We start from the raw sequence: 23,989 nt of genomic DNA, 5'->3' as shown, positions 1-23,989 counted from the left end.
CAGCACACTCCGTCTGTCACTCCTTCACTCCCTAATCCTACCTTGATTTTTCTTTAGATGTTTCGCCGGTCCTTCTTCAGGTATTTTGAAAGGCTGTTTTCTGAAAGTCCTGATTATTTTCAGTAAAACGTGATTTGATACCCCTTAAAATAGAATGAGATTGGAATAAAGTAGCAATAATAATAATAATTCATTTAATTTCCAAAATAGAGACAAGTCTGCAGGTTGCTAGTTGACTGTTGACTTTCTGATCCAGTCACTCTGTGTAACTTCAGTATGGCTCGAGAGGCTTTTAAAAAGAATATGTCATCACTTACAGAGATCTGTAAGTGCTGTATTAACACTCAGTGGTATGACGTGTGATGACTACGTGACTATTAAGATTTAAGACCTGATGGGCAATAAAGACATACTGTTCTGTGCTAGGTGCTTCTTTCATAGTAACCATGAGCTAATCACCCTGTCCCTGTTGAGAACAGTGTCCTGATGATTAGTTTTAGCACTTGATTGCACTTGAACTAGTTATAGGGAGATGGCATAATTAGTAACACAAAAGTCATGGGTTCAATTCCTGTGCGAATCATATACACACAGTGTAAAGGTAGACTGGTCCTAGATCTGTTTGTGCTGTCTTGCCCCTGAATACCGGCAAGACAGCACAAACAGACCTGGGACCAGGCTACCCTTGGAGGGGAATAACAGTCCGGTGCAGATCAGTGGGTGGCTGATTGTGCCCTCAGAATGTGGACACATGCATCCAGGTGGAAGAGGAAAGATGGAGTGTGAGTGGTTCAAAGACAGAGGTGTCGGATGAAGCGCTCCGGGCCTGCCTGTCTGACTGTTATTTCTCCCTCCCTGGCTTGGCCATCAATACCACTCCTTAAGCTATTCCTTTAGTGAACTGCATCTTCATCTGACTCTGTAAGACCATCTCCCAGTAACTGACAGCTTCCTGAATTAGTTTTTGTGTTTGTTTTTTAAAGCGACATTGAGATTCTGTATGAAAAGCGCTATATAAAATACATCTAGTATTATTACTTTGATAGTTGTGCTCAAAAGAAAGACTGTAGGTAAATGTGTATAACCTTAAGGATGGTGTGTATAAGGAAGGTGAGTGTGTGTGTGTGTGTGTGTGTGTGTGTGTGTGTGTGTGTGTGTGTGTGTGTGTGTGTGTGTGTGTGTGTGTGGTGTGTGTGTGTGTGTGTGTGTGTGTGTGTGTGTGTGTGTGTGTGTGTGTGTGTGTGTGTGTGTGTGTGTGAGTGAAAGGGAGCATTATTTAAATGTCAAATCTGTTTCTTCCCATTTCATTTTAAAATCAACACTTCACTAAAAAACCTCTCAGCCAAATGAAATATTAAAGTGTACAGTAGAGTGAGGAAGAAACAGTAGCACTCGGTGTGTACTGTCTGACAACACTGCAAAGGGCTTGAATTGTAAGGACACAGAACACCTCTGAGTCACCATTGTCTCTACGGTACCAGACAGACATATAGGGCATACAGTGTAGAACACCGTGTAGTAGTGGTAGTGCTCTGCAGAGCTGGGAGACTACAGAGACGAGAGACTGAGTATGAACACAGAGGTGTTAGTATCCACAGACCATTAGAACACTGAGCGGAGAAGGAGTTCTGGCAAAAGCACAGTTTGATTGACTCTGTCTGTGTGGGCTTTTTCTCAGTGAGTACTGACAATTTAAAAGCTAGATTCTGATTGAGAAATAAGGAGGGGTGTATTCCTGCACGTTGTTCCTTCCATCAGGATTCATCAAGGGGAACTACTAGTCCTGACTCTCTTCTTCCTTCTTCCTGGCTTTTTCCTTCTTCCTGTATTATTTCATCTTCCTGTATTCTTTCTTCTTCCTGTATTCTTATGTGAAGATGGCACCGATAGAGATGGCAGCTTTGCTTCTAGTCCTTAGGAAACAGTGCAGTGTTTTGTTATTTTCATGTATTATTTCTTACATTGTCAGCCCAGAAAATCTTAAGTGTTATTACATACATCCAGGAAGAACTATTGGATGTCAGAGAGTCGTCAACTTACCAGCACAACCAGCACTACGACCAGGAATACGACTTTCCCAAAGTGGATCCTTTGTCTGCACCTCCCAGGGCATTTGAGCTGATTCCAGAGGCCGACCCAAAACAATGCCGTCGGAGGAGAGGGTGTCAGAACGGTCTTCTAGTGAGGCTTCGGATGCGTGCACACCACCCACTGCTTCCGAGTATATTACTCGCTAATGTCCAGCCCCTAGTTAACAAAGTCGACAAAATCAGCGCAAGAGTTGCTTTCCAAAGAGATATCCGGGATTGTAACATACTCTGTTTCACAGAAACATGGCTAGCTGGGGACATGCTGTCAGAGTCAGTACAGGCAATGGGATTTTCAATGCATCGCGCTGACAGAAATAAACATCTCTCCGGTAAGAAGAAGGGCAGGGGTGTATGTTTCAAGATTAACGACTCATGGTGTAATTGTAACAACATACAGGAACTAAAGCCTTTTGTTCACCTGACCTAGAATTCCTCACAATCAAATGCCGACATTATTATCTCCCTAGGGAACTCTCCTCAATTATTGTCACAGCCGTGCATATCCCACCGCAAGCTGATACCAAGACCGCCATCAAGGAACTTCACTGGACTTTATGCAAACTGGAAACCATATATCCTGAGGCTGTATTGATCGTAGCTGGGGATTTTAACAAAGCTCATTTGAGAACAAGGCTACCTAAATTTTATCAGCATATCAATTGCAGTACATGAGCGAGTAACATGCTCGACCATTGCTACTCTAACTTCTGCAATGCATACAAGGTCCTCCCCCGCTCCCCTTTTGGCAAATCTGACCATGACTCCATGTTGTTGCTCACCTCCTATAGGCAGGAACTAAAACAGGAAGCGCCCGTGCTTAGGTCTATCCAACGCTGGTCTGACCAATCGGATTCCACACTTCAAGATTGCTTCGATCACGTGGACTGGGATATGTTCCGGGTAGCCTCAGGGAACAAAAGTGATGTATACGCTGACTCAGTGAGCGATTTGATAAGGAAGTGTATAGGAGATGTTGTACCCACTGTGACTATTAAAACCTTCCCTAACCAGAAACCGTGGATTGATGGCAGCATTCGCACAAAACTGAAAGCACGTACCACTGCATTTAAACATGACAAGGCAACTGGGAATATGGCAGAATACAAACAGCATCGTTATTCCCTCCGTAAGGCAATCAAACAAGCAAAGCGTCAGTATAGAGACAAAGTGGAGTCTCAATTCAACGGCTCAAACACAAGAAGTATGTGGCAGGGTCTACAGACAATCACGGATTACAAAAAGAAAACCAGCCCTGTCGACGTCTTGCTTCCAGACAAATTAAACAACTTCTTTGTGAGCTTTGAGGACAAGATAGTGACACCAATGCGGCCCGCTACCAAAGACTGTAGGCTCTCATTTTCCGTGGCCGACGTGAGTAAAACATTTAAATGTGTTAACCCTCGCAAGGCTGCCAGCCCAGACGACATCCCTAGCTGCATCCTCAGAGCATGCACAGACCAGCTGGCTGGTGTGTTTACAGACATATTCAATCTCTCCCTATCCGCTGTCCCCACATGCTTCAAGATGGCCACCATTGTTCCTGTTCCCAAGAAAGCCAATTTAACTGAACTAAATGACTATCGCCCCGTAGCACTCACTTCCGTCATCATGAAGTGCTTTGAGAGACTAGGAGGATCATATCACCTCCACCCTAACTGCCACCCTAGACCCACTTCAATTTGCTTACCTCCCCAATAGGTCCACAGAAGATGTAATCGCCATCCCACTGCACATCCCACTATCCCAGCTGGACAAGAGGAATACCTATGTAAGAATGCTGTTCATTGACTTTTGCTCAGCATTCAACACCATATTACCCTCCAAACTCATCATTAAGCTGGAGTCCCTGGGTCTTAACCCCGCCCTGTGCAACTGGGTACTGGACTTCCTGACGGGCCGCCCCCAGGTGGTGAGGGTAGGAAACAACATATCCACTCCACTGATCCTCAACACTGGGGCCCCAGAAGGGTGTGTTCTCAGCCCCCTCCTGTTCACCCACGACTGTGTGGCCATGCACACCTCCAACTCAGTCATCAAGTTTGCAGACGACACAACAGTGGTAGGCTTGATTACCAACAACGACGAGACAGCCTACAGGGAGGAGGTGAGGGCCCTCGGAGTGTGGTGTCAGAAAAATAACCTCTCACTCAATGTCAGCAAAACAAAAGAGATGATCGTGGACTTCAGGAAACAGCAGAGGGAGCACCCCCCATCCACATCGACGGGACAGCAGTGGAGAAGGTGGACATTTTTAAGTTCCTCTGTGTACATATCACCGATAAACTGAAATGGTCCACGCACACAGACAGCATGGTGTACAAGGCGCAACAGTGCCTCTTCAACCTCAGGAGGCTGAAAAAATGTGGCTCGTCACCAAAACCCCTCACTAACTTTTACAGGTGCACAATCGAAAGCATCCTGTCGGGCTGTATCACCGCCTGGTACAGCAACTGCAACGCCAACCACCGCAGGGCTCTCCAGAGGGTGGTCCGATCTGCACAACGCATCACCGGGGGCAAACTACCTGCCCTCCAGGACACCTACAACACCCGATGTCATAGGAAGGCTGAAAGATCATCAAGGACAATAACCACCCGAGCCACTGCCTGTTCACCCCACTTCCATACAGAAGGCGAGGTCAGTACAGGTGCATCAAAGCTAGAACAGAGCTTCTCAAGGCCATCAGATTGTTAAACAGCCATCACTAGCACAGAGAGGTGTCTGCCTACCTACAGACTTGATATCATTGGCCACTTCAATAAATGGAACACTCGTCACTTTAATAATGCCACTTTAAGAATGTTTACATATATCACATTACTTATCTCATATGTACAGTATATACTGTATACTGTATACTGTATCTTACACTATCTATTCTATACTATCTATTGCATAGCTCTGTCACTGCTCATCCATGTATTTTATATGTATATATTCTCATCCCATTCCTTTACTAGATTGTGTGTATTAGGTTTTGTTGTGTAATTTGTTAGATATTAGGTTTTGATGTGGAATTGTTAGATATTACCTGTTAGATACTGCTACACTGTCGGATCTAGAAGCATAAGCATTTCGCTACACTCGCAATAACATCTGCTAACCATGTGTATGTGACCAATCAATTTTTATTTTATTTTATTTGTTCTTCCTGTATTCTTTCTTCTTCCTGTATTCTTTCTTCTTCCTGTATTCTTCTTCTTCCTGTATTTTCTTCTTCCTGTGTTCTTCCATCTTCCTGGATTCTTTCTTCTTTCTTCTTCCTGTGCAACGACTTAAAAACACACCACTCATAGGTCTTGTTTTGTAATGCAGACTGAGAAATTAGATTGCAGAGGTGTATTCCCCGTATCCTGTTCTGTATAATTGTGCTGATACAGTATGCTCTGTCTTCCTACATGGTGCGATGACTTGCAGTCACTTATACACATGCATCATAATCATTCTATGAATTTTCAGGGGGAACTCCAAGTAACAACATCTCCCTTTCCTGTGAAATTACTTTAAAATAGAAGCCTTACTCACAGCACACTTGTTTTGCCAGGAAGGAGATTAGAATGCAGGTGCGAATCAACAGTATGCTCTGTCCTCTCACACGGTGTGTTGACGTCATAGGTTGATGTGCACTGAATCCATAATGTTTTGTATGCAGCACGTGCCCATGCACACATACTCTACACTAACACAGGAAGTGATTCATAAGGTGTCACTTTTCTGCTGAACCTCCCCCCACCTCCTCTCCCTCCTCCCCCTACCTCTCATTCGCTCCCCCTCCTCCCCCTACATCCCCTACCTCTCCCTACCTCCCCCTCCTCCCCCTACATCCCCTATATCCCCCTCTCCCCTACCTCTCCCTACATCCCCTCCTCCCCCTACATCTCCTATATCCCCCTCTCCCCTATATCCCCCTCCTCACCCTCCTCTCCCCTACCTCTCCCTACATCCCCTCCTCCCCCTACATCTCCTATATCCCCCTCTCGCCTACCTCTCCCTACATCCCCTCCTCCCCCTACATCCTCTATATCCCCCTCTCCCCTATATCCCCCTCCTCACCCTCCTCTCCCCTACCTCTCCCTACCTCCCCCTCCTCCCCCTACATCCCCTATATCCCCCTCTCCCCTACCTCTCCCTACATCCCCTCCTCCCCCTACATCCTCTATATCCCCCTCTCCCCTACATCCCCCTCCTCACCCTCCTCTCCCCTACCTCTCCCTACATCCCCTCCTCCCCCTACATCCTCTATATCCCCCTCTCCCCTACATCCCCCTCCTCACCCTCCTCTCCCCTACCTCTCCCTACATCCCCTCCGCCCCTACCTCCCCCTCCTCCTTTTGCTGTGTGTATGACGTTAGAGTTGCTAGGCAACCTTGTGAGCAAACAGAATCCCTCTCTGCACTGAGGGGAGGCCCCATACAGTTGATCAGTAAGTGCCTTTGTCTCACCCTACCCTCACCTCCCCTACCGTCTCTCCTTCCCCAGATGCGCACTCGCTCACACACACACATACACACACAAACAGATCCACAGACACACACAAGCCCCCTGACAACCAGCTCCACTCCTGTCTCTGTCCTCCACCTCCACTGTATGTATCCCATCTCTAAGCATGCATGAACTAGCTAGCTCTACCAGCCCTGCTGGCTGCTGCTCTTCTATTATCATATGCCTCCTTGGCTCTCTCACTTTGTTTGGAGAGGAGGAAGGTTATCAGGTACGACAGGACTCACATTTTGGAACAATACCTTTCTCTCCGTGTCTGCCTGTTACTGGCTGTGATTATGCTACAGATGAAGAATGGCACATCTCTTGTTCGGTCTATTTGAGTATTATTTTCCTAATTGAGAGTAGATGACATGACCCCAGGCTATTACAGTTATTACCATGTTTCTGTTTCTAGACATTTCTTCCTCCCAGGCATTATTATCCAAGGCTGGGGAGTGAAACAATAGTACTTTTCTTTTTCTTTCTGTATAAAATATTAATTTGCATTCTTTCACACTCTTTATTTTCCTCTGTTATTTAGCCTCTGTCAGACAGCGTCAAACCCATAGCACTCTGTTTCAACTCATCTTTTTACAGAAACATTACGACTGTGTTGGGGCAAATGCAAAGACATGTCACTGTCTGAATGTGACCCTGTGGTGCTTCACAGTCATTTGCGTTTTTACATACATCCACCCTTAAGATACACACACTCTAATCTCCATCAGTCAAAGTGGATCCAATTCATATTTATTAGGCAAAGTGGTCCACTCAGCAGTATTTTAATGAATGGCCTCACCAGGTGTCGACCTGAGCGATCCAAGACAATAATCTAAAACACTCTGAAGTCACACTTGAGAAAAGGTTGAATATTGATTGATTCAACAAGTGATTGACCGATTTATAAGTGGAATTGGATTTAATGGACACATTATATAATAAAAACTGAGAGGCCTCCGTCACTCCAAATATGAAGAATTCCATATATTTCACTAGATTGGTACTCTCAAAGGAATATGGTAACATTATATTCTCTGAACACAGAGTTAAAAATGTAGTAAACTGTTCCTAAGGGGGAACATATAAAAATGTCTTGCTGTTATGGGAGAGTAACAGAAATAACATCGGTCATGATTAATGGACAGTGTAATAAAACTCTGTACCGCACTAATGATCCAAATGATCAGGAAAGGAGCTATAATATTGTTCTCTGGTTTGAAAAGCTGTTCCATCCTCTCAGATGTAATCTGGCCCAATGCTGGTACATTCCTGCCCAAATCAAACCCCCACTGGGCACTTTGATTACATGGTGACACTAACATACCTCTGGCTCCCAGCCAAGGAGTATGTTACACACACACACTTGGCCAATCTGCTGCCCTCTCAGATGACTTTCCACGAACTGGAAGATTTCATTGGAGCACAGACAAATACTGGCCATACGGGAAGAGCTCAGAACATCTGCGTTTGCATAAGGGGTCTGATACTGAGAACAGATACTGGAAGTAGATGCTCCCGCTGTCTACAGAAAAAGTGCTCTGTGTGTGTTCTAATACCATTACAGTAGATGTTCCTCCGTGTTGTCTGACCACCTCTTCAAACCAAAGTTAACGTAGCCTCTCTAGCCAGACTCATGGCACTCCACCCAGAGTGGCTGTGGAGAGGCTACGTTAACATGGGCCATGTTTTCCTCCACCATCAAAGATATTTAGAGACACACTGTCTGTATTCTCTCTCAGTTGTCTCTCTAGCTGTTGTACTTTTGTAATTTTGAACTCTCTCTCCATCCATTTTCACATTTACATTGTAGCTATTTAGCAGACGGTCTTATCCAGAGCGACTTACAATTAGTGCATTCATCCTCTCTCAGCCCATTGAATCATCCCATGCCAAGGCTTGTCACTGGGCACAGACGGCAATTCCCAACGTCTATTCCACGTTGGTTGTGGAAACAACGTTGATTCAACCAGTGTGTGCCCAGTGGGTTACAATACCTAGAAAACGTGTCATCTTTACAATTCTGATTCCTTTACCTTTTTCTAATGTCTCTGTCTACACTCAAACTTGTAATTTTGCTCTTTCTCCTTCAATTCTCCTCTCTCTAAACATCATATTATCCCGTGTACTTCTATATAAAACCATGAGGTTTTATAAAGAAGTCATTTCGTCTTTACAATTAACTTCTAGGATTAGAGTAGATGAGGAAACCTCTCATATAATTGGATCAGTTGCAAATCACAGTGTGTCTATTCAGTGTTATTGCACGTGCGTGTGTGTGTGAGAATTAGACCCTGACGAGATTAAACTGTGATCTCATCTCTCCACACCAACCCCAGGAGTCCAATCTGCACCTCTGTGATGAACCCGCATGACTAACGTCATCCCCCTACTGTCACTGAGGGCAGCTCTGTGATGAGCCCCCATGACTAACGTCATCACCCTACTGTCACTGAGGGCAGCTCTGTGATGAACCCCCATGGCTAACGTCATCACCCTACTGTCACTGAGGGCAGCTCTGTGATGGGCCCCCATGGCTAACGTCATCACCCTACTGTCACTGAGGGCAGCTCTGTGATAAGCCCCCATGGCTAACGTCATCACCCTACTGTCACTGAGGGCAGCTCTGTGATGGGCCCCCATGGCTAACGTCATCACACTACTGTCACTGAGGGCTGCTCTGTGATGAGCCTCCAGTATATTTTTTAAATTCTGTGTCGAGTCTGTGTATCAGTCTGTTTTTTTAATTCTGTGTGTGTGTGTTTGTCCATGAGCTGGTAAACTGCTGTGTATTTACCACCTGGCTGCCTCCTCCCTGTGAGGCCATCCATCCAAAGAGATGTATGGATTACTCCTCCACAGAGCTTAGCACACATACATACCTACATTTAGGAGCCCACTATTTCACTCTATCACAGGAAGTTGGTGGCACCTTAATTGGGGAGGACAGGCTCGTGGTAATGGCTGCAGCAGAATAGCATCAAATACATCCAACATGGATTCCATGTGTTTGATGCCATTCCAGTCACTATTATGAGCCGTCCTCCCCTCACCAGCCTCCACTTTACTGTATGTACTGTATGTGTGTGGTTTATGTGCTGTGGCAGTGAGTAATGACTTGATTTTGACTGTGTTAGGAGTCTGTGTGTCTGTGTTCTTCAATGGCGGAAGATGGTTTGATAGAATCTAATCTCTCTCTTTCTCTCTCTCTCTCTCTCTCTCTCTCTCTCTCTCTCTCCCTCCCTCTCCCTCCCTCTCCCTCTCTCTCCCTCTCCCTCTCCCTCTCCCTCTCCCTCTCCCTCTCCCTCTCCCTCTCCCTCTCCCTCTCCCTCTCTCTCTCTCTCTCTCTCCCTCTTGCTCTCGCTCTCTCCCTCTCCCTCTCCCTCTCTCAGCTTGTGTCTGTGTAATCAGAGAGAGAGAGAGGCCAAGAGACCTGCATCTGGCTGGACCACCATATCACGTACTGATCATTTCCCCACCATCTCTGGTGTCTGTTTCTGCCACCACCTGCACTCACTGGGAAGGATCTGGGATGACGCCATGACAGATATTAACCTCCTCAGTTCCACACAGGGATAACCACACTAGAACCTCACTACACCTCAGAGGCACATCCACCACCATCCTCCCTCACATATCCCCCAGCTGGCACCATGATGGGAGACGGAGTCGGGAGCTGGGAGTGTCTGAGTCCGTCTGAGTTCGGTCAGCTGCAGCAGTATAGCGAGTGTGAGTACTAGCAATACCTGTTATAGCCATTGGTAAACTGAGTCAAATGTATCCTGACATACCACTATCAGCAATACTTGTGTCAGACCTTGGGTCAAATACATTAAAATACTTGAGCTGAGCTTGATTTAGTTTTCTCTACACAATGGGATCAATGGAATAGTTCCAATAGTGCAAACTAAATCAAGCTCATGCATTTGACCCAGGTCTGATAGCTGCGATAACCTGACGTAACCAGACCAGGTCTGATAGCTGCGATAACCTGACGTAACCAGACCAGGTCTGATAAGTGGGATAACCTGAGGTCACCAGACCAGCTCTGATACCCGGGGTAACCTGAGGTCACCAGACCAGCTTTGATACCCGGGATAACCTGACGTACTGTAACCAGACAAGGTCTGATACCTGGGTTAACCTGACATACTGTAACCAGACCAGCTCTGATACCTGGGATACCCTGACGTACTGTAACCAGACAAGGTCTGATACCTGGGATACCCTGACGTACTGTAACCAGACCAGCTCTGATACCTGGGATAACCTGACGTACTGTAACCGGACAAGGTCTGATACCTGGGATACCCAGACATACTGTAACCAGACAAGGTCTGATACCTGGGATACCCTGACGTACTGTAACCAGACAAGGTCTGATACCTGGGATAACCTGACATACTGTAACCAGACCAGCTCTGATACCTGGGATACCCTGACGTACTGTAACCAGACAAGGTCTGATACCTGGGATACCCTGACGTACTGTAACCAGACCAGGTCTGATACCTGGGATACCCTGACGAACTGTAACCAGACCAGCTCTGATATCTGGGATAACCTGACGTACTGTAACCAGACAAGGTCTGATACCTGGGATACCCTGACGTACTGTAACCAGACAAGGTCTGATACCTGGGATAACCTGACATACTGTAACCAGACCAGCTCTGATACCTGGGATACCCTGACGTACTGTAACCAGACAAGGTCTGATACCTGGGATACCCTGACCTACTGTAACCAGACCAGCTCTGATACCTGGGATACCCTGACGTACTGTAACCAGACAAGGTCTGATACCTGGGATAACCTGACATACTGTAACCAGACAAGGTCTGATACCTGGGATACCCTGACATACTGTAACCAGACAAGGTCTGATACCTGGGATACCCTGACGTACTGTAACCAGACAAGGTCTGATACCTGGGATACCCTGACGTACTGTAACCAGACAAGGTCTGATACCCGGGATACCCTGACATACTGTAACCAGACAAGGTCTGATACCTGGGATACCCTGACGTACTGTAACCAGACAAGGTCTGATACCTGGGATAACCTGACATACTGTAACCAGACAAGGTCTGATACCTGGGATAACCTGACATACTGTAACCAGACAAGGTCTGATACCTGGGATAACCTGACATACTGTAACCAGACAAGGTCTGATACCTGGGATACCCTGACGTACTGTAACCAGACAAGGTCTGATACCTGGGATACCCTGACGTACTGTAACCAGACAAGGTCTGATACCCGGGATAACCTGACATACTGTAACCAGACAAGGTCCGATACCTGGGATACCCTGACGTACTGTAACCAGACAAGGTCTGATACCTGGGATAACCTGACATACTGTAACCAGACAAGGTCTGATACCTGGGATACCCTGACCTACTGTAACCAGACAAGGTCTGATACCCGGGATACCCTGACATACTGTAACCAGACCAGCTCTGATACCTGGGATAACCTGACATACTGTAACCAGACAAGGTCTGATACCTGGGATACCCTGACGTACTATAACCAGACCAGCTCTGATACCTGGGATACCCTGACGTACTGTAACCAGACAAGGTCTGATACCCGGGATACCCTGACAAACTGTAACCAGACCAGCTCTGATACCTGGGATAACCTGACATACTGTAACCAGACAAGGTCTGATACCTGGGATACCCTGACATACTGTAACCAGACAAGGTCTGATACCTGGGATAACCTGACATACTGTAACCAGACCAGCTCTGATACCTGGGATACCCTGACGTACTGTAACCAGACAAGGTCTGATACCTGGGATACCCTGACCTACTGTAACCAGACCAGCTCTGATACCTGGGATACCCTGACGTACTGTAACCAGACAAGGTCTGATACCTGGGATAACCTGACATACTGTAACCAGACAAGGTCTGATACCTGGGATACCCTGACATACTGTAACCAGACAAGGTCTGATACCTGGGATACCCTGACGTACTGTAACCAGACAAGGTCTGATACCTGGGATACCCTGACGTACTGTAACCAGACAAGGTCTGATACCCGGGATACCCTGACATACTGTAACCAGACAAGGTCTGATACCTGGGATACCCTGACGTACTGTAACCAGACAAGGTCTGATACCTGGGATAACCTGACATACTGTAACCAGACAAGGTCTGATACCTGGGATAACCTGACATACTGTAACCAGACAAGGTCTGATACCTGGGATAACCTGACATACTGTAACCAGACAAGGTCTGATACCTGGGATACCCTGACGTACTGTAACCAGACAAGGTCTGATACCTGGGATACCCTGACGTACTGTAACCAGACAAGGTCTGATACCCGGGATAACCTGACATACTGTAACCAGACAAGGTCCGATACCTGGGATACCCTGACGTACTGTAACCAGACAAGGTCTGATACCTGGGATAACCTGACATACTGTAACCAGACAAGGTCTGATACCTGGGATACCCTGACCTACTGTAACCAGACAAGGTCTGATACCCGGGATACCCTGACATACTGTAACCAGACCAGCTCTGATACCTGGGATAACCTGACATACTGTAACCAGACAAGGTCTGATACCTGGGATACCCTGACGTACTATAACCAGACCAGCTCTGATACCTGGGATACCCTGACGTACTGTAACCAGACAAGGTCTGATACCCGGGATACCCTGACAAACTGTAACCAGACCAGCTCTGATACCTGGGATAACCTGACATACTGTAACCAGACAAGGTCTGATACCTGGGATACCCTGACATACTGTAACCAGACAAGGTCTGATACCTGGGATAACCTGACGAACTGTAACCAGACAAGGTCTGATACCTGGGATACCCTGACGTACTGTAACCAGACCAGCTCTGATACCTGGGATACCCTGACGTACTGTAACCAGACAAGGTCTGATACCTGGGATAACCTGACATACTGTAACCAGACAAGGTCTGATACCTGGGATACCCTGACGTACTGTAACCAGACAAGGTCTGATACCTGGGATACCCTGACGTACTGTAACCAGACCAGCTCTGATACCTGGGATACCCTGACGTACTGTAACCAGACCAGCTCTGATACCTGGGATACCCTGAGGTCACCAGACTGAGAGTCAAATGCCAGGTTGTGTACATAGAGGGAGGTACCAAAGAAATGCACCTCCCCCTTCCAAGCCTCCCTTCCTACCCATCATTTGCCTAAGTGGTCTGATGTAGGCAATTGTTTTTCTTTGCGCTTGAAGATAAATGATTCATACAAATAGTATTTTCCCCCTCCCCATTGACTATTTCTACCACTACATCATATTGCTTGTTTTTTTCATTTACATTTGAGTAATTTAGCAGACACTCTTATCCAGAGCGACTTATAGTTAATGCATCCATCTTAAGTAGGGGAGCAAAGGGAGGGTATATTACCGGTAACTTTCAAAGTTTACCAGTAAACTATCAGAATTTTGGTAACGTTCAAGGATTCTCTGGGATTTATCACATGAAATCCAGGCTGTATCACATCCGGCCGTGATTGGGAGTCCCATAGGGCGGCGCACAATTGGCCCAGCGTCGTCCGGGTTTGGCCGGGGTAGGCCGTCATTGTAAATAAGAATTTGTTCTTAACTGACTTGCCTAGTTAAATAAAGGTTAAATATTTTTTTTTTTTATAAAACATCTAGTGGGCTTTTTTTCTCTATGCATATGTAACAGTGTAGGTTCCGTCACAACCTGGGCTCGAACCAGGGACCCTTGCACACATCAACAACTGACACCCACGAAGCATTGTTACCCATCGCACCACAAAAGCCGCGGCCCTTGCAATGCAAGGGGAAACCCTACTTCAAGTCTCAGCGCGAGTGACGTCACTGATTGAAACGCTATTAGCGCGCACCACCGCTAACTAACTAGCCATTTCACATCGGTTACACATAGGTAACTCATCCGTATCAGTAACCTTCCCACCCCAGACATTTGTAAGTCAAAGGAGAATCCATCACTAGTCTGGCTTTCCTTGTAATAGATGAGCCTTAATTTTCACTCCCTTACAATCTATTGAGCTGATACACATCCACACAGCAACTGAATAGATTGTGTTGTCTGAGAGAAACATTATATATTTTTTTTTTATCTGAGGATTCCTCTATTCATAGACATACCTAAGAACACAATGTTCACATTCCCTAGACCTATTCATCTGTGTCTAGGGGTATACTCAATTGTTGAGCGAGCTTGTCATTGAAACAGAAATTGATCAAACACAAAGCCTAACACATAAACGGTTATGTGGTCAAAAGTAGTGCACTGCATGAGGAATAGGGTGCTGTTTGGAATGCAGGCATGATTTCATTCTGCTGATGAGGAAGGAATGAAGGCTACTTTTGATTTACCAAGACTTGACCCCTCTTTTCCTAAGATCTCTCCTTCCCTCGTTCATCTGAGTAATTTATTAACGGCTTTCTTTCTCCTTCTCTCTATCCAGACAGTTTTATTTGTGCAGCTGCTTTGAGTTTATTTTTTTGTTTCTTTTGTTTTCTGTGATTTGGCTCCATAACATAGGATATGGTGGCTCCATAACATAGACCCATATAGTATGGTGGCTCCATAACATAGACTCATACAATATGGTGGCTCCATAACATAGGGCCATACAATATGGTGGCTCCATAACATAGACCAATACAATATGGTGGCTCCATAACATAGACCCATATAGTATGGTGGCTCCATAACATAGACTCATACAGTATGGTGGCTCCATAACATAGACTCATACAGTATGGTGGCTCCATAACATAGACCCATACAATATGGTGGCTCCAAAACATAGACTCATACAGTATGGTGGCTCCATAACATAGACCCATACAATATGGTGGCTCCATAACATAGACTCATACAGTATGGTGGCTCCATAACATAGACCAATACAATATGGTGGCTCCATAACATAGACCCATACAATATGGTGGCTCCATAACATAGGACCATACAATATGGTGGCTCCATAACATAGACCAATACAATATGGTGGCTCCATAACATAGACCCATACAGTATGGTGGCTCCATAACATAGACCAATACAACAGTCAACAATACCACCTTAGTGGTACTGTACACTCCAGCATTAAAATGCAAAACATGAATTATTTTGCTTCCGTGCTTCCGTTCACAAAGACCAGGATATAATATTTATCTTGATTGCCCTTTCTTATGATCCCTGCTCAGGCCTGTTTTCTACCCATAGTAGAGGCAGCCAGTCAATAGCAGTTTGTACTGTTCATTCTATGAGTATGAATAGCAGAAGTGAGATAGCAATTGCTGCTGTATTGTTCATTGTAATCGGTGTGTTTTGTCTCTTTCCTCTGTCTGTGCGAACAGGGGTGTGTGTGAGAGACGAACATCCTCTCTTCACAGAGCAGAGTGCTAAAGGGCTTGTTGATTTTGACACTGCTGTGCTAATGATGAGAGGAGGATATTTGTCATCTATTTACGCTGGGTTGCTAATGGGCCTTCCGTCACATGTACTGTAGCACCCAGATCCCTGGTGATGGAGATTTGTCTGGGACCACAATGCTGCTGGTGGTGGTGGATGGGTATGTGTGTGTGTGTGTGTGTGTGTGTGTGGGGGGGGGGGGGGGGCAGTGTTTGTGCTACTATACAACAGCCCTGAGTTAAAAAAGCATTTGTTTTCTTTCAAAATACTTGGAGCGTTTGATTGAGCCTGCCTTGAGTGATCAGGCAGGCGGGGATTATGCCGTTGGTTCCATTCCGCCAGACAAGCTCAATCAAGCCCATATTGTAAAAATACAAACACTGTTTGAACCCAGGTCTGCTGTGTTGGATGGATGTCTGTGTCTGTGCTACTATAATGTTGTTGGTAATTGTGTGTCTGTTGTGTCTGTTTTCAATAGGGGTTAATAAAGGAGAATTATAATGGGAGAGGTGAAATGTTAGTGTCAGCTACAGAGAGAATGTTCTTGTTTTTGTGCTGGTTGTAGGGATAACTAGCTACAGTCTAGTTAGCTGAATGATCTACTTCATCAATGATGTTATGGTAAATGGAGTGGATTTACTGTAGCCTAAGTTGTCTCAGGCCATTACCTATTGTTAGTTGATTCAGCGAGCGAATATGATTGCTCAGATCAGAGATTGCCTGTGTGTGTGTGTGAGGGTGGGGGGAGGGGGGCTGCTTTAAATACATGCATACATATGAAATGCACACCTGAACGCATGTGTGTGAGTATGTGCATGCGAGCATAGATGTGATTGAGCATTTTCAGTGAATGAGAATGTCTTCTCAGTAAGTCAACTCACCTGTTTAGTTAAGGGTTAGCTATCTTTTGTCCCTGCCTCACTACCTTGCCTCAGTATGACAGGCTGACGGGTGACTGGCGTTGGGGGGATAAGGGTTAACTATCTATGGTCCCTGCCTTCCTGCCTTGCCTCAGTATGACAGACTAACTGATGACTGGCATCGTGAGGAGGAGGGGTGGAAACCCAGGGAGATATTAGCATGGCTGGGTGTAAAACACACCATGTTCCCCCTGGCCTGGAGGAACACAGCCTACCTACACTGGTCCCTGTGACTCACACCCTGCCTGCTCAGGCAGTCACCTAACACCTAACTGGCCTTTGCTTTAGACAGAGGAAAGAGCGGGATGTCCAGCCTCACTCCACACGGATGATTCATTTAGATAATGTATGCTATTTTTTCCCAAATCTAAACTACTGAGCTCACCTAACATAAGCTGGACTGCTGTGTATTAGAGAGAGGAGAAAGTGTGGGGCGTTCAATCCATAGAGATATAATCTAACTCTATATTCAACTCCAGAGATGATTCAGTATGCTATAAGGGTTTTTCTACCAAAGAGAGGAGAGAGAGGGGTATGATTATCCAACCTATTAAGATATACTGTATCTAATTACATTTCTATGGTCTAACCCAACTCGGAGTCTGAGATAATTCTGTAGGCCATAAGATTTTTGTTGTATTAAAGAGAGAAACTGATTCACTATTTGCTCTGAGGGTTTTTTGTATTCCTAACAACTTTCCTGGCTTAATTGGTCTATTTGTTTCATTGATTAGCTAAACAAATTTTTACCTCTATTAAATTTGCTCCACATCATGATCTACCCTGATGATCTTCTCAGATACAGCTAGGGCCCAAAAGACAATCAGCATATCCAGCAGCATTTCCCCCACCCAATGATACGCCTGGTGCCAAAATTACTAAACGATTGGATTTAATTGGACAATTACAATGCCAGATTGTATATGCTCCTTGATAAATAGTTTTCTACCCTCAGAGTCTCAGACAGTAACTAGAGTCATTCTGGGAAGTCAGACTTCCTAAATCTACATTGGCCTCATGGCTTTCTAATGTCACTGGCCGGCAAATATAGGTTTATGGTGGATACAGTGTCTGACAGTCTTCTACCCTATAGTATGTATTGCAAACCTTTCAAGTGTTGCACATGTAAAGTAGTCTTAAATTCTTACACAGTATGACGTGCATATCTTTGTCATGCACTGTATAAACTCTCCCGCCACTCAATTTCAATTCAATTCAATTCAAGGTGCTTTATTGGCATGGGGAAACATATGTTAACATTGCCAAAGCAAGTTAAGTAGATATTATACAAAAGTGAAATAAACAATAAAAATGAACAGTAAACATTACACTCGCCTGGTACACTAACTACTTCTCAGATAGAGTTCAGTGTGTCAAATCGGAGGGCCTGTTGTCCGGACCTCTGGCAGTCGCTATGGGGGTGCCACAGGGTTCAATTCTCGCTGCCCGCACCCGCCCGCCCGACTAACATCACTACTCTGGACGGTTCTGACTTAGAATATGTGGACAACTATAAATACCTAGGTGTCTGGCTAGACTGTAAACTCTCCTTCCAGACTCACATTAAGCATCTCCAATCCAAATTTAAATCTAGAATCAGCTTCCTATTTCACAACAAAGCCTCCTTCACTCATGCTGCCAAACATACCCTTGTAAAACTGACTATCCTACCGATCCTTGACTTCGGCGATGCCTCCAACACTCTACTCAGCAAATTGGATGCAGTCTATCACAGTGCCATCCTTTTTGTCACCAAAGCCCCATATACTACCCACCACTGCGACCTGTATGCTCTCGATGGCTGGTCCTCGCTACATATTCGTCGCCAAACCCACTGGCTCCAGGTCATCTATAAGTCTTTGCTAGGTAAAGCCCTGCCTTATCTCAGCTCACTGGTCACCCTAGCAATACCCACCCATAGCACACGCTCCAGCAGGTATGTTTCACTGGTCATCCGCAAAGCCAAAACCTACTTTAGCCGCCTTTCCTTCAAGTTCTCTGCTGCCAATGACAGGAACGAATTGCAAAAATCACTGAAGTTGGAGACTTCTATCTCCCTCACTAACTTTAAGCGTCAGCTGTCAGAGCAGTTTACCGATCGCTGCAGCTGTACAGCCCATCTGTAAATAGCCCATCCAGCCAACTTCCTACCTCATCCCCATATTTGTTTTTGTTTTTCTGCTCTTTTGCACACCAGTATTTCTACTTGCACATCCTCATCTGCACATATATCACTCCAGTGTAAATTGCTAAATTGTAATTAGTTCGCCACTATTGGCCTATTTATTGCCTTACCTCCTTACTTCATTTGCACACATTGTATACAGATTTGTTTCTTCTATTGTGTTATTGACTGTACGTTTGTTTATCCCAAGTGTAACTCTGTGTTGTTGTTTTTGTCGCACTGCTTTGCTTTATCTTGGCCAGGTTGCAGTTGTGAGAACTTGTTCTCAACTGGCCTACCTGGTTAAATAAAGGTGAAATTAAAAAAATACAATTAAAAAAAACTTGCCGAAGTTCCAAAATAATAAAGACATTTCAAATGTTATATTATGTATATATACAATGTTGTAACGATGTGCAAATAGTTAAAGTACAATAGGGAAAATAAATAAACATAAATATGAGTTGTATTTACAATGATGTTTGTTCTTCACTGGTTGCCATTTTCTTGTGGCAACAGGTCACAAATCATGCTGCTGTGATGGCACACTGAGGTATTTGATTTGTTTTTGAATTCTTTGTGGATCTGTGTAATCTGAGGGAAATATGTGTCTCTAATATGGTCATACATTTGGCAGGAGGTTAGGAAGTGCAGCTCTGTTTCCACCTCATTTTGTGGGCAGTGTGCACATAGCCTGTCTTCTCTTAAGAGCCAGGTCTGCCTACAGTAATCTTTCTCAATAGGAAGGCTATGCTCACTGAGTCTGTACATAGTCAAAGTTTTCCCTGACTTTGGGTCAGTCACAGTGGTCAGGTATTCTGCCACTCACTCTCTCTCTTTCTTAGATTCCACCAAGAAGCTGAAGGATGTTCTGGAGGAGTTTCACGGTGAAGGAGTCCTCTCCAAGTACAATCCTGAGCAGGTACAGTATGTCTCTGCCTCACCCCTTTCCTCCCTTACACCTCTCCTCTCCTCTCACCCCAGTTCTCCTCTCCTCCCCTCCTCTTTTTTCCTCCCCTACCCTTCCTGAGGGAGATCAATAGATTAGTTATGTTATTAAGACCCTGGCTATCCCATGACTCAGTCCTTAGCTACATCACTGAAACGCTTAGTCATCCCCTCCATTTAGAGTGTAGTGAGGTGAGAAACACTTCCTCCCTCCCTTGCCCTCACCATCAACGTCCCTCTGACGCCCTTTAGCCTCCACGGTGACGACAGAGGGGACACGCGTTACATCATCATGGTGACGAGGATAGGTGGCGCTGTCATTCTATTATGGTCTGTCTGGATGGGTCACCACTCCACTTCCCCTGTCCCCAACCCTACTCATTTCTAATCTCCTGCCCCCTTTCCTTCTAATAACTCCAGCATCGTGACATGAGTAACAGCCTCACAGCGGCTGGTTGGCGCCATCAGAGCCCCAGTCGCACTCAGACATCATGTGGCCTGTGGTGTGATCACCAGACCCAGCGAGGGCAGGCGAAGGGCTGCTGGTATTCTCTGCATTGTGTGGCAAGGAGCGAGGTAACTCTTGTGCTCGTGTAATCCATTAGTCGTTCTCTTGGTGACTCATCAATCCTTGCCTGTTCTGGAAGCTGCCTTAAACGCCGGTGACAAACCATCAGTGGAGTTGCCTCCCCCCGCCTCCGACCACCTCCGACTGTATTTCTTCATGACAGATGAGCGATAAGGCGGACAGGGGATTGTAAATTAAAGGGTGGAGGTGTTTCCACACACATACACACACACACTTTCCACAGGAGGCACTGACGGAGGGAACATCAATCAGATGGAGTATAATTTATGACTGTGTCATTCAGTTGAGCTCATCTTGCTGTGAGACTGTCATCCCTGAGGATGTATGTCACTTTAGTGACCGAGGACCCCAGGAGTGACAGAACTAATGTTCCTTTAATACATATTTAGAACACAGACAGGGTTGGCAGCCAAGGTTTAATATGTATTGATAATACAGGCAGGGTTGGGAGCCAGGGTTTAATATGTATTGATAATACAGGCAGGGTTGGGAGCCAGGGTTTAATATGTATTGATAATACAGACAGGGTTGGCAGCCAGGGTTTAATATGTATTGATAATACAGGCAGGGTTGGGAGCCAGGGTTTAATATGTATTGATAATACAGGCAGGGTTGGGAGCCAGGGTTTAATATGTATTGATAATACAGGCAGGGTTAGGAGCCAGGGTTTAATATGTATTGATAATACAGGCAGGGTTGGCAGCCAGGGTTTAATATGTATTGATAATACAGGCAGGGTTGGGAGCCAGGGTTTAATATGTATTGATAATACAGGCAGAGTTGGGAGCCAGGGTTTAATATGTATTGATAATACAGGCAGGGTTAGGAGCCAGGGTTTAATATGTATTGATAATACAGGCAGGGTTAGGAGCCAGGGTTTAATATGTATTGATAATACAGGCAGGGTTGGGAGCCAGGGTTTAATATGTATTGATAATACAGGCAGGGTTAGGAGCCAGGGTTTAATATGTATTGATAATACAGGCAGGGTTGGGAGCCAGGGTTTAATATGTATTGATAATACAGGCAGGGTTGGGAGCCAGGGTTTAATATGTATTGATAATACAGGCAGGGTTAGGAGCCAGGGTTTAATATGTATTGATAATACAGACAGGGTTGGGAGCCAGGGTTTAAGATGTATTGATAATACAGGCAGGGTTAGGAGCCAGGGTTTAATATGTATTGATAATACAGGCAGGGTTAGGAGCCAGGGTTTAATATGTATTGATAATACAGGCAGGGTTGGGAGCCAGGGTTTAATATGTATTGATAATACAGGCAGGGTTAGGAGCCAGGGCTTAATATGTATTGATAATACAGGCAGGGTTGGGAGCCAGGGTTTAATATGTATTGATAATACAGACAGGGTTGGGAGCCAGGGTTTAATATGTATTGATAATACAGGCAGGGTTGGGAGCCAGGGTTTAATATGTATTGATAATACAGACAGGGTTGGGAGCCAGGGTTTGCTGTGCTGACGTGGTGGAGTGTGGTGGTTTGCCTTGTGCTCTGTTGAGAGGTTTTCTGTAATAGATATAGTGACGTTTTGTAACACAACATTTTTTAAATTCTTTCTCATGGCTTTATTGGCTCAGATAGTAAGGCCTCTCCCCCTCAACCTGATCTTTCACCCCCATCATAACCTTTACCCTCATCCTGACCTTTTACCCCCAACATAACCTCTCTCTGTCATGACTGCATGTGCCAGACATGCATTCAAAGCTGTCCAATTTTAACCAAAAATATATCCAAATGGTGAGTATGATGACACGCCTCGCTAGCGTGTACACATTTTCTTTACCCTCTTGTTGTGTTGGCATGGGTTCCACAATGGATTTCATTGATTTGTCAAGGCCATCAATGCTAGCAGGGAGATGTAGACAGCTTGATGGAGACATTCCAGAAATGCCTATCAAATCCTTGTGGGTGCTCTTATTGCAGACAAGCATGTCTTTCTCACGATATGACCTTATGACTCTTATTTGTTTTTTTGGATTTGTTTTTGGAAAGTGTGCATTTTTCTCAAAATCTGCGGTAAAGTAAATTAAGTGAATCTTGTGGTATCTTCACCAAATAAGGAGAAGAGAGGAGGAGTGGTATGAATGATGGTTCCGTGGGTCTGGCCTGCCAGCCCACTGCACGCTCTCTCTCTCTCTCTCTCGCTCTCTCTCTTCGTCTGCCTCTCTCTCTGTCTCTCGCTCCCCCTCTCTCTCTCTCTCCCTTCCTCTCTCTCTCTCTCTGTTTCTCTGTCTTTCTCTCTCAGGGTTAGATCCACAGCACAGAGCCCAGGGAGGATCAGTATGACACTGAACTGCGATGATGTCCAGCAATCATACAATACAGAGTTGCTATTAAGATGGGTAGTAGACTGATAGAATGGGTTGCTAGGTAACCTGAATTAATGCATTATGTTCCAAAACCAAAACATTTGTGTCTTGAATGATTAATACATAGTGTATGCAAATTAATTAGTTTCATACATATTTGGTGTGAACTGTGACAGATATTGTCAGTAAAAAGTTCAGAGATTGGATGTTTACGTACATGTGTGAGTGTTGAGAGACTGAGGACTAGCTTTCAAAAGAGCCTCAGGCAGTAAGAATGTTATAACATCACGCCTGATTAACCCTAACCGCTGCTGCTGCTTACTACTGCTGTCAACCCCGTGTCTCCTTCTTACCCCCCCACTATGATGTAACCCCGTGTCTCCTTCTAACCCCCCCACTATGATGTAACCCCGTGTCTCCTTCTTACCCCCCCACTATGATGTAACCCCGTGTCTCCTTCTAACCCCCCCACTATGATGTAACCCCGTGTCTCCTTCTTACCCCCCCAATATGATGTAACCCCGTGTCTCCTTCTAACCCCCCCACTATGATGTAACCCCGTGTCTCCTTCTTACCCCCCCAATATGATGTAACCCCGTGTCTCCTTCTAACCCCCCCACTATGATGTAACCCCGTGTCTCCTTCTTACCCCCCCAATATGATGTAACCCGTGTCTCCTTCTTACCCCCCCAATATGATGTAACCCCGTGTCTCCTTCTAACCCCCCCACTATGATGTAACCCCATGTCTCCTTCTTACCCCCCCCACTATGATGTAACCCCGTGTCTCCTTCTTACCCCCCCACTATGATGTAACCCCATGTCTCCTTCTTACCCCCCCCCACTATGATGTAACCCCATGTCTCCTTCTTACCCCCCCCCACTATGATGTAACCCCATGTCTCCTTCTTACCCCCCCACTATGATGTAACCCCGTGTCTCCTTCTTACCCCCCCAATATGATGTAACCCCGTGTCTCCCTCTTACCCCCCCACTATGATGTAACCCCGTG

General features: G+C 45.4%; 1 protein-coding gene across 4 annotated transcripts in view; it reads left to right on the top strand.

Moving 5' to 3' along the window:
• LOC106582334 (diacylglycerol kinase beta-like) overlaps positions 1-23,989 on the top strand; it is a 191,201-nt gene that overhangs the window by 14,384 nt on the left and 152,828 nt on the right. For 2 of the 4 annotated variants that reach the window (XM_014165320.3, XM_014165317.3), the window contains exons 2-3: positions 9,962-10,298; positions 19,960-20,036. In XM_014165320.3, coding sequence (XP_014020795.1) covers positions 10,223-10,298; positions 19,960-20,036 — 153 coding nt within the window. In that variant the 5' untranslated portion in view covers positions 9,962-10,222. The remainder of the gene's footprint in view (positions 1-9,961; positions 10,299-19,959; positions 20,037-23,989) is intronic. The other 2 variants (XM_045704808.2, XM_045704806.2) reach the window with 1 other exon arrangement.

Source organism: Salmo salar, chromosome 21 (genome assembly GCF_965601325.2).
Source record: "Salmo salar chromosome 21, fSalSal1, whole genome shotgun sequence".
NCBI classification, from domain to species: domain Eukaryota; kingdom Metazoa; phylum Chordata; class Actinopteri; order Salmoniformes; family Salmonidae; genus Salmo; species Salmo salar.
Note: the sequence above shows the minus strand (reverse complement) of the source record. Positions and strands in the feature narration are given on the sequence as shown.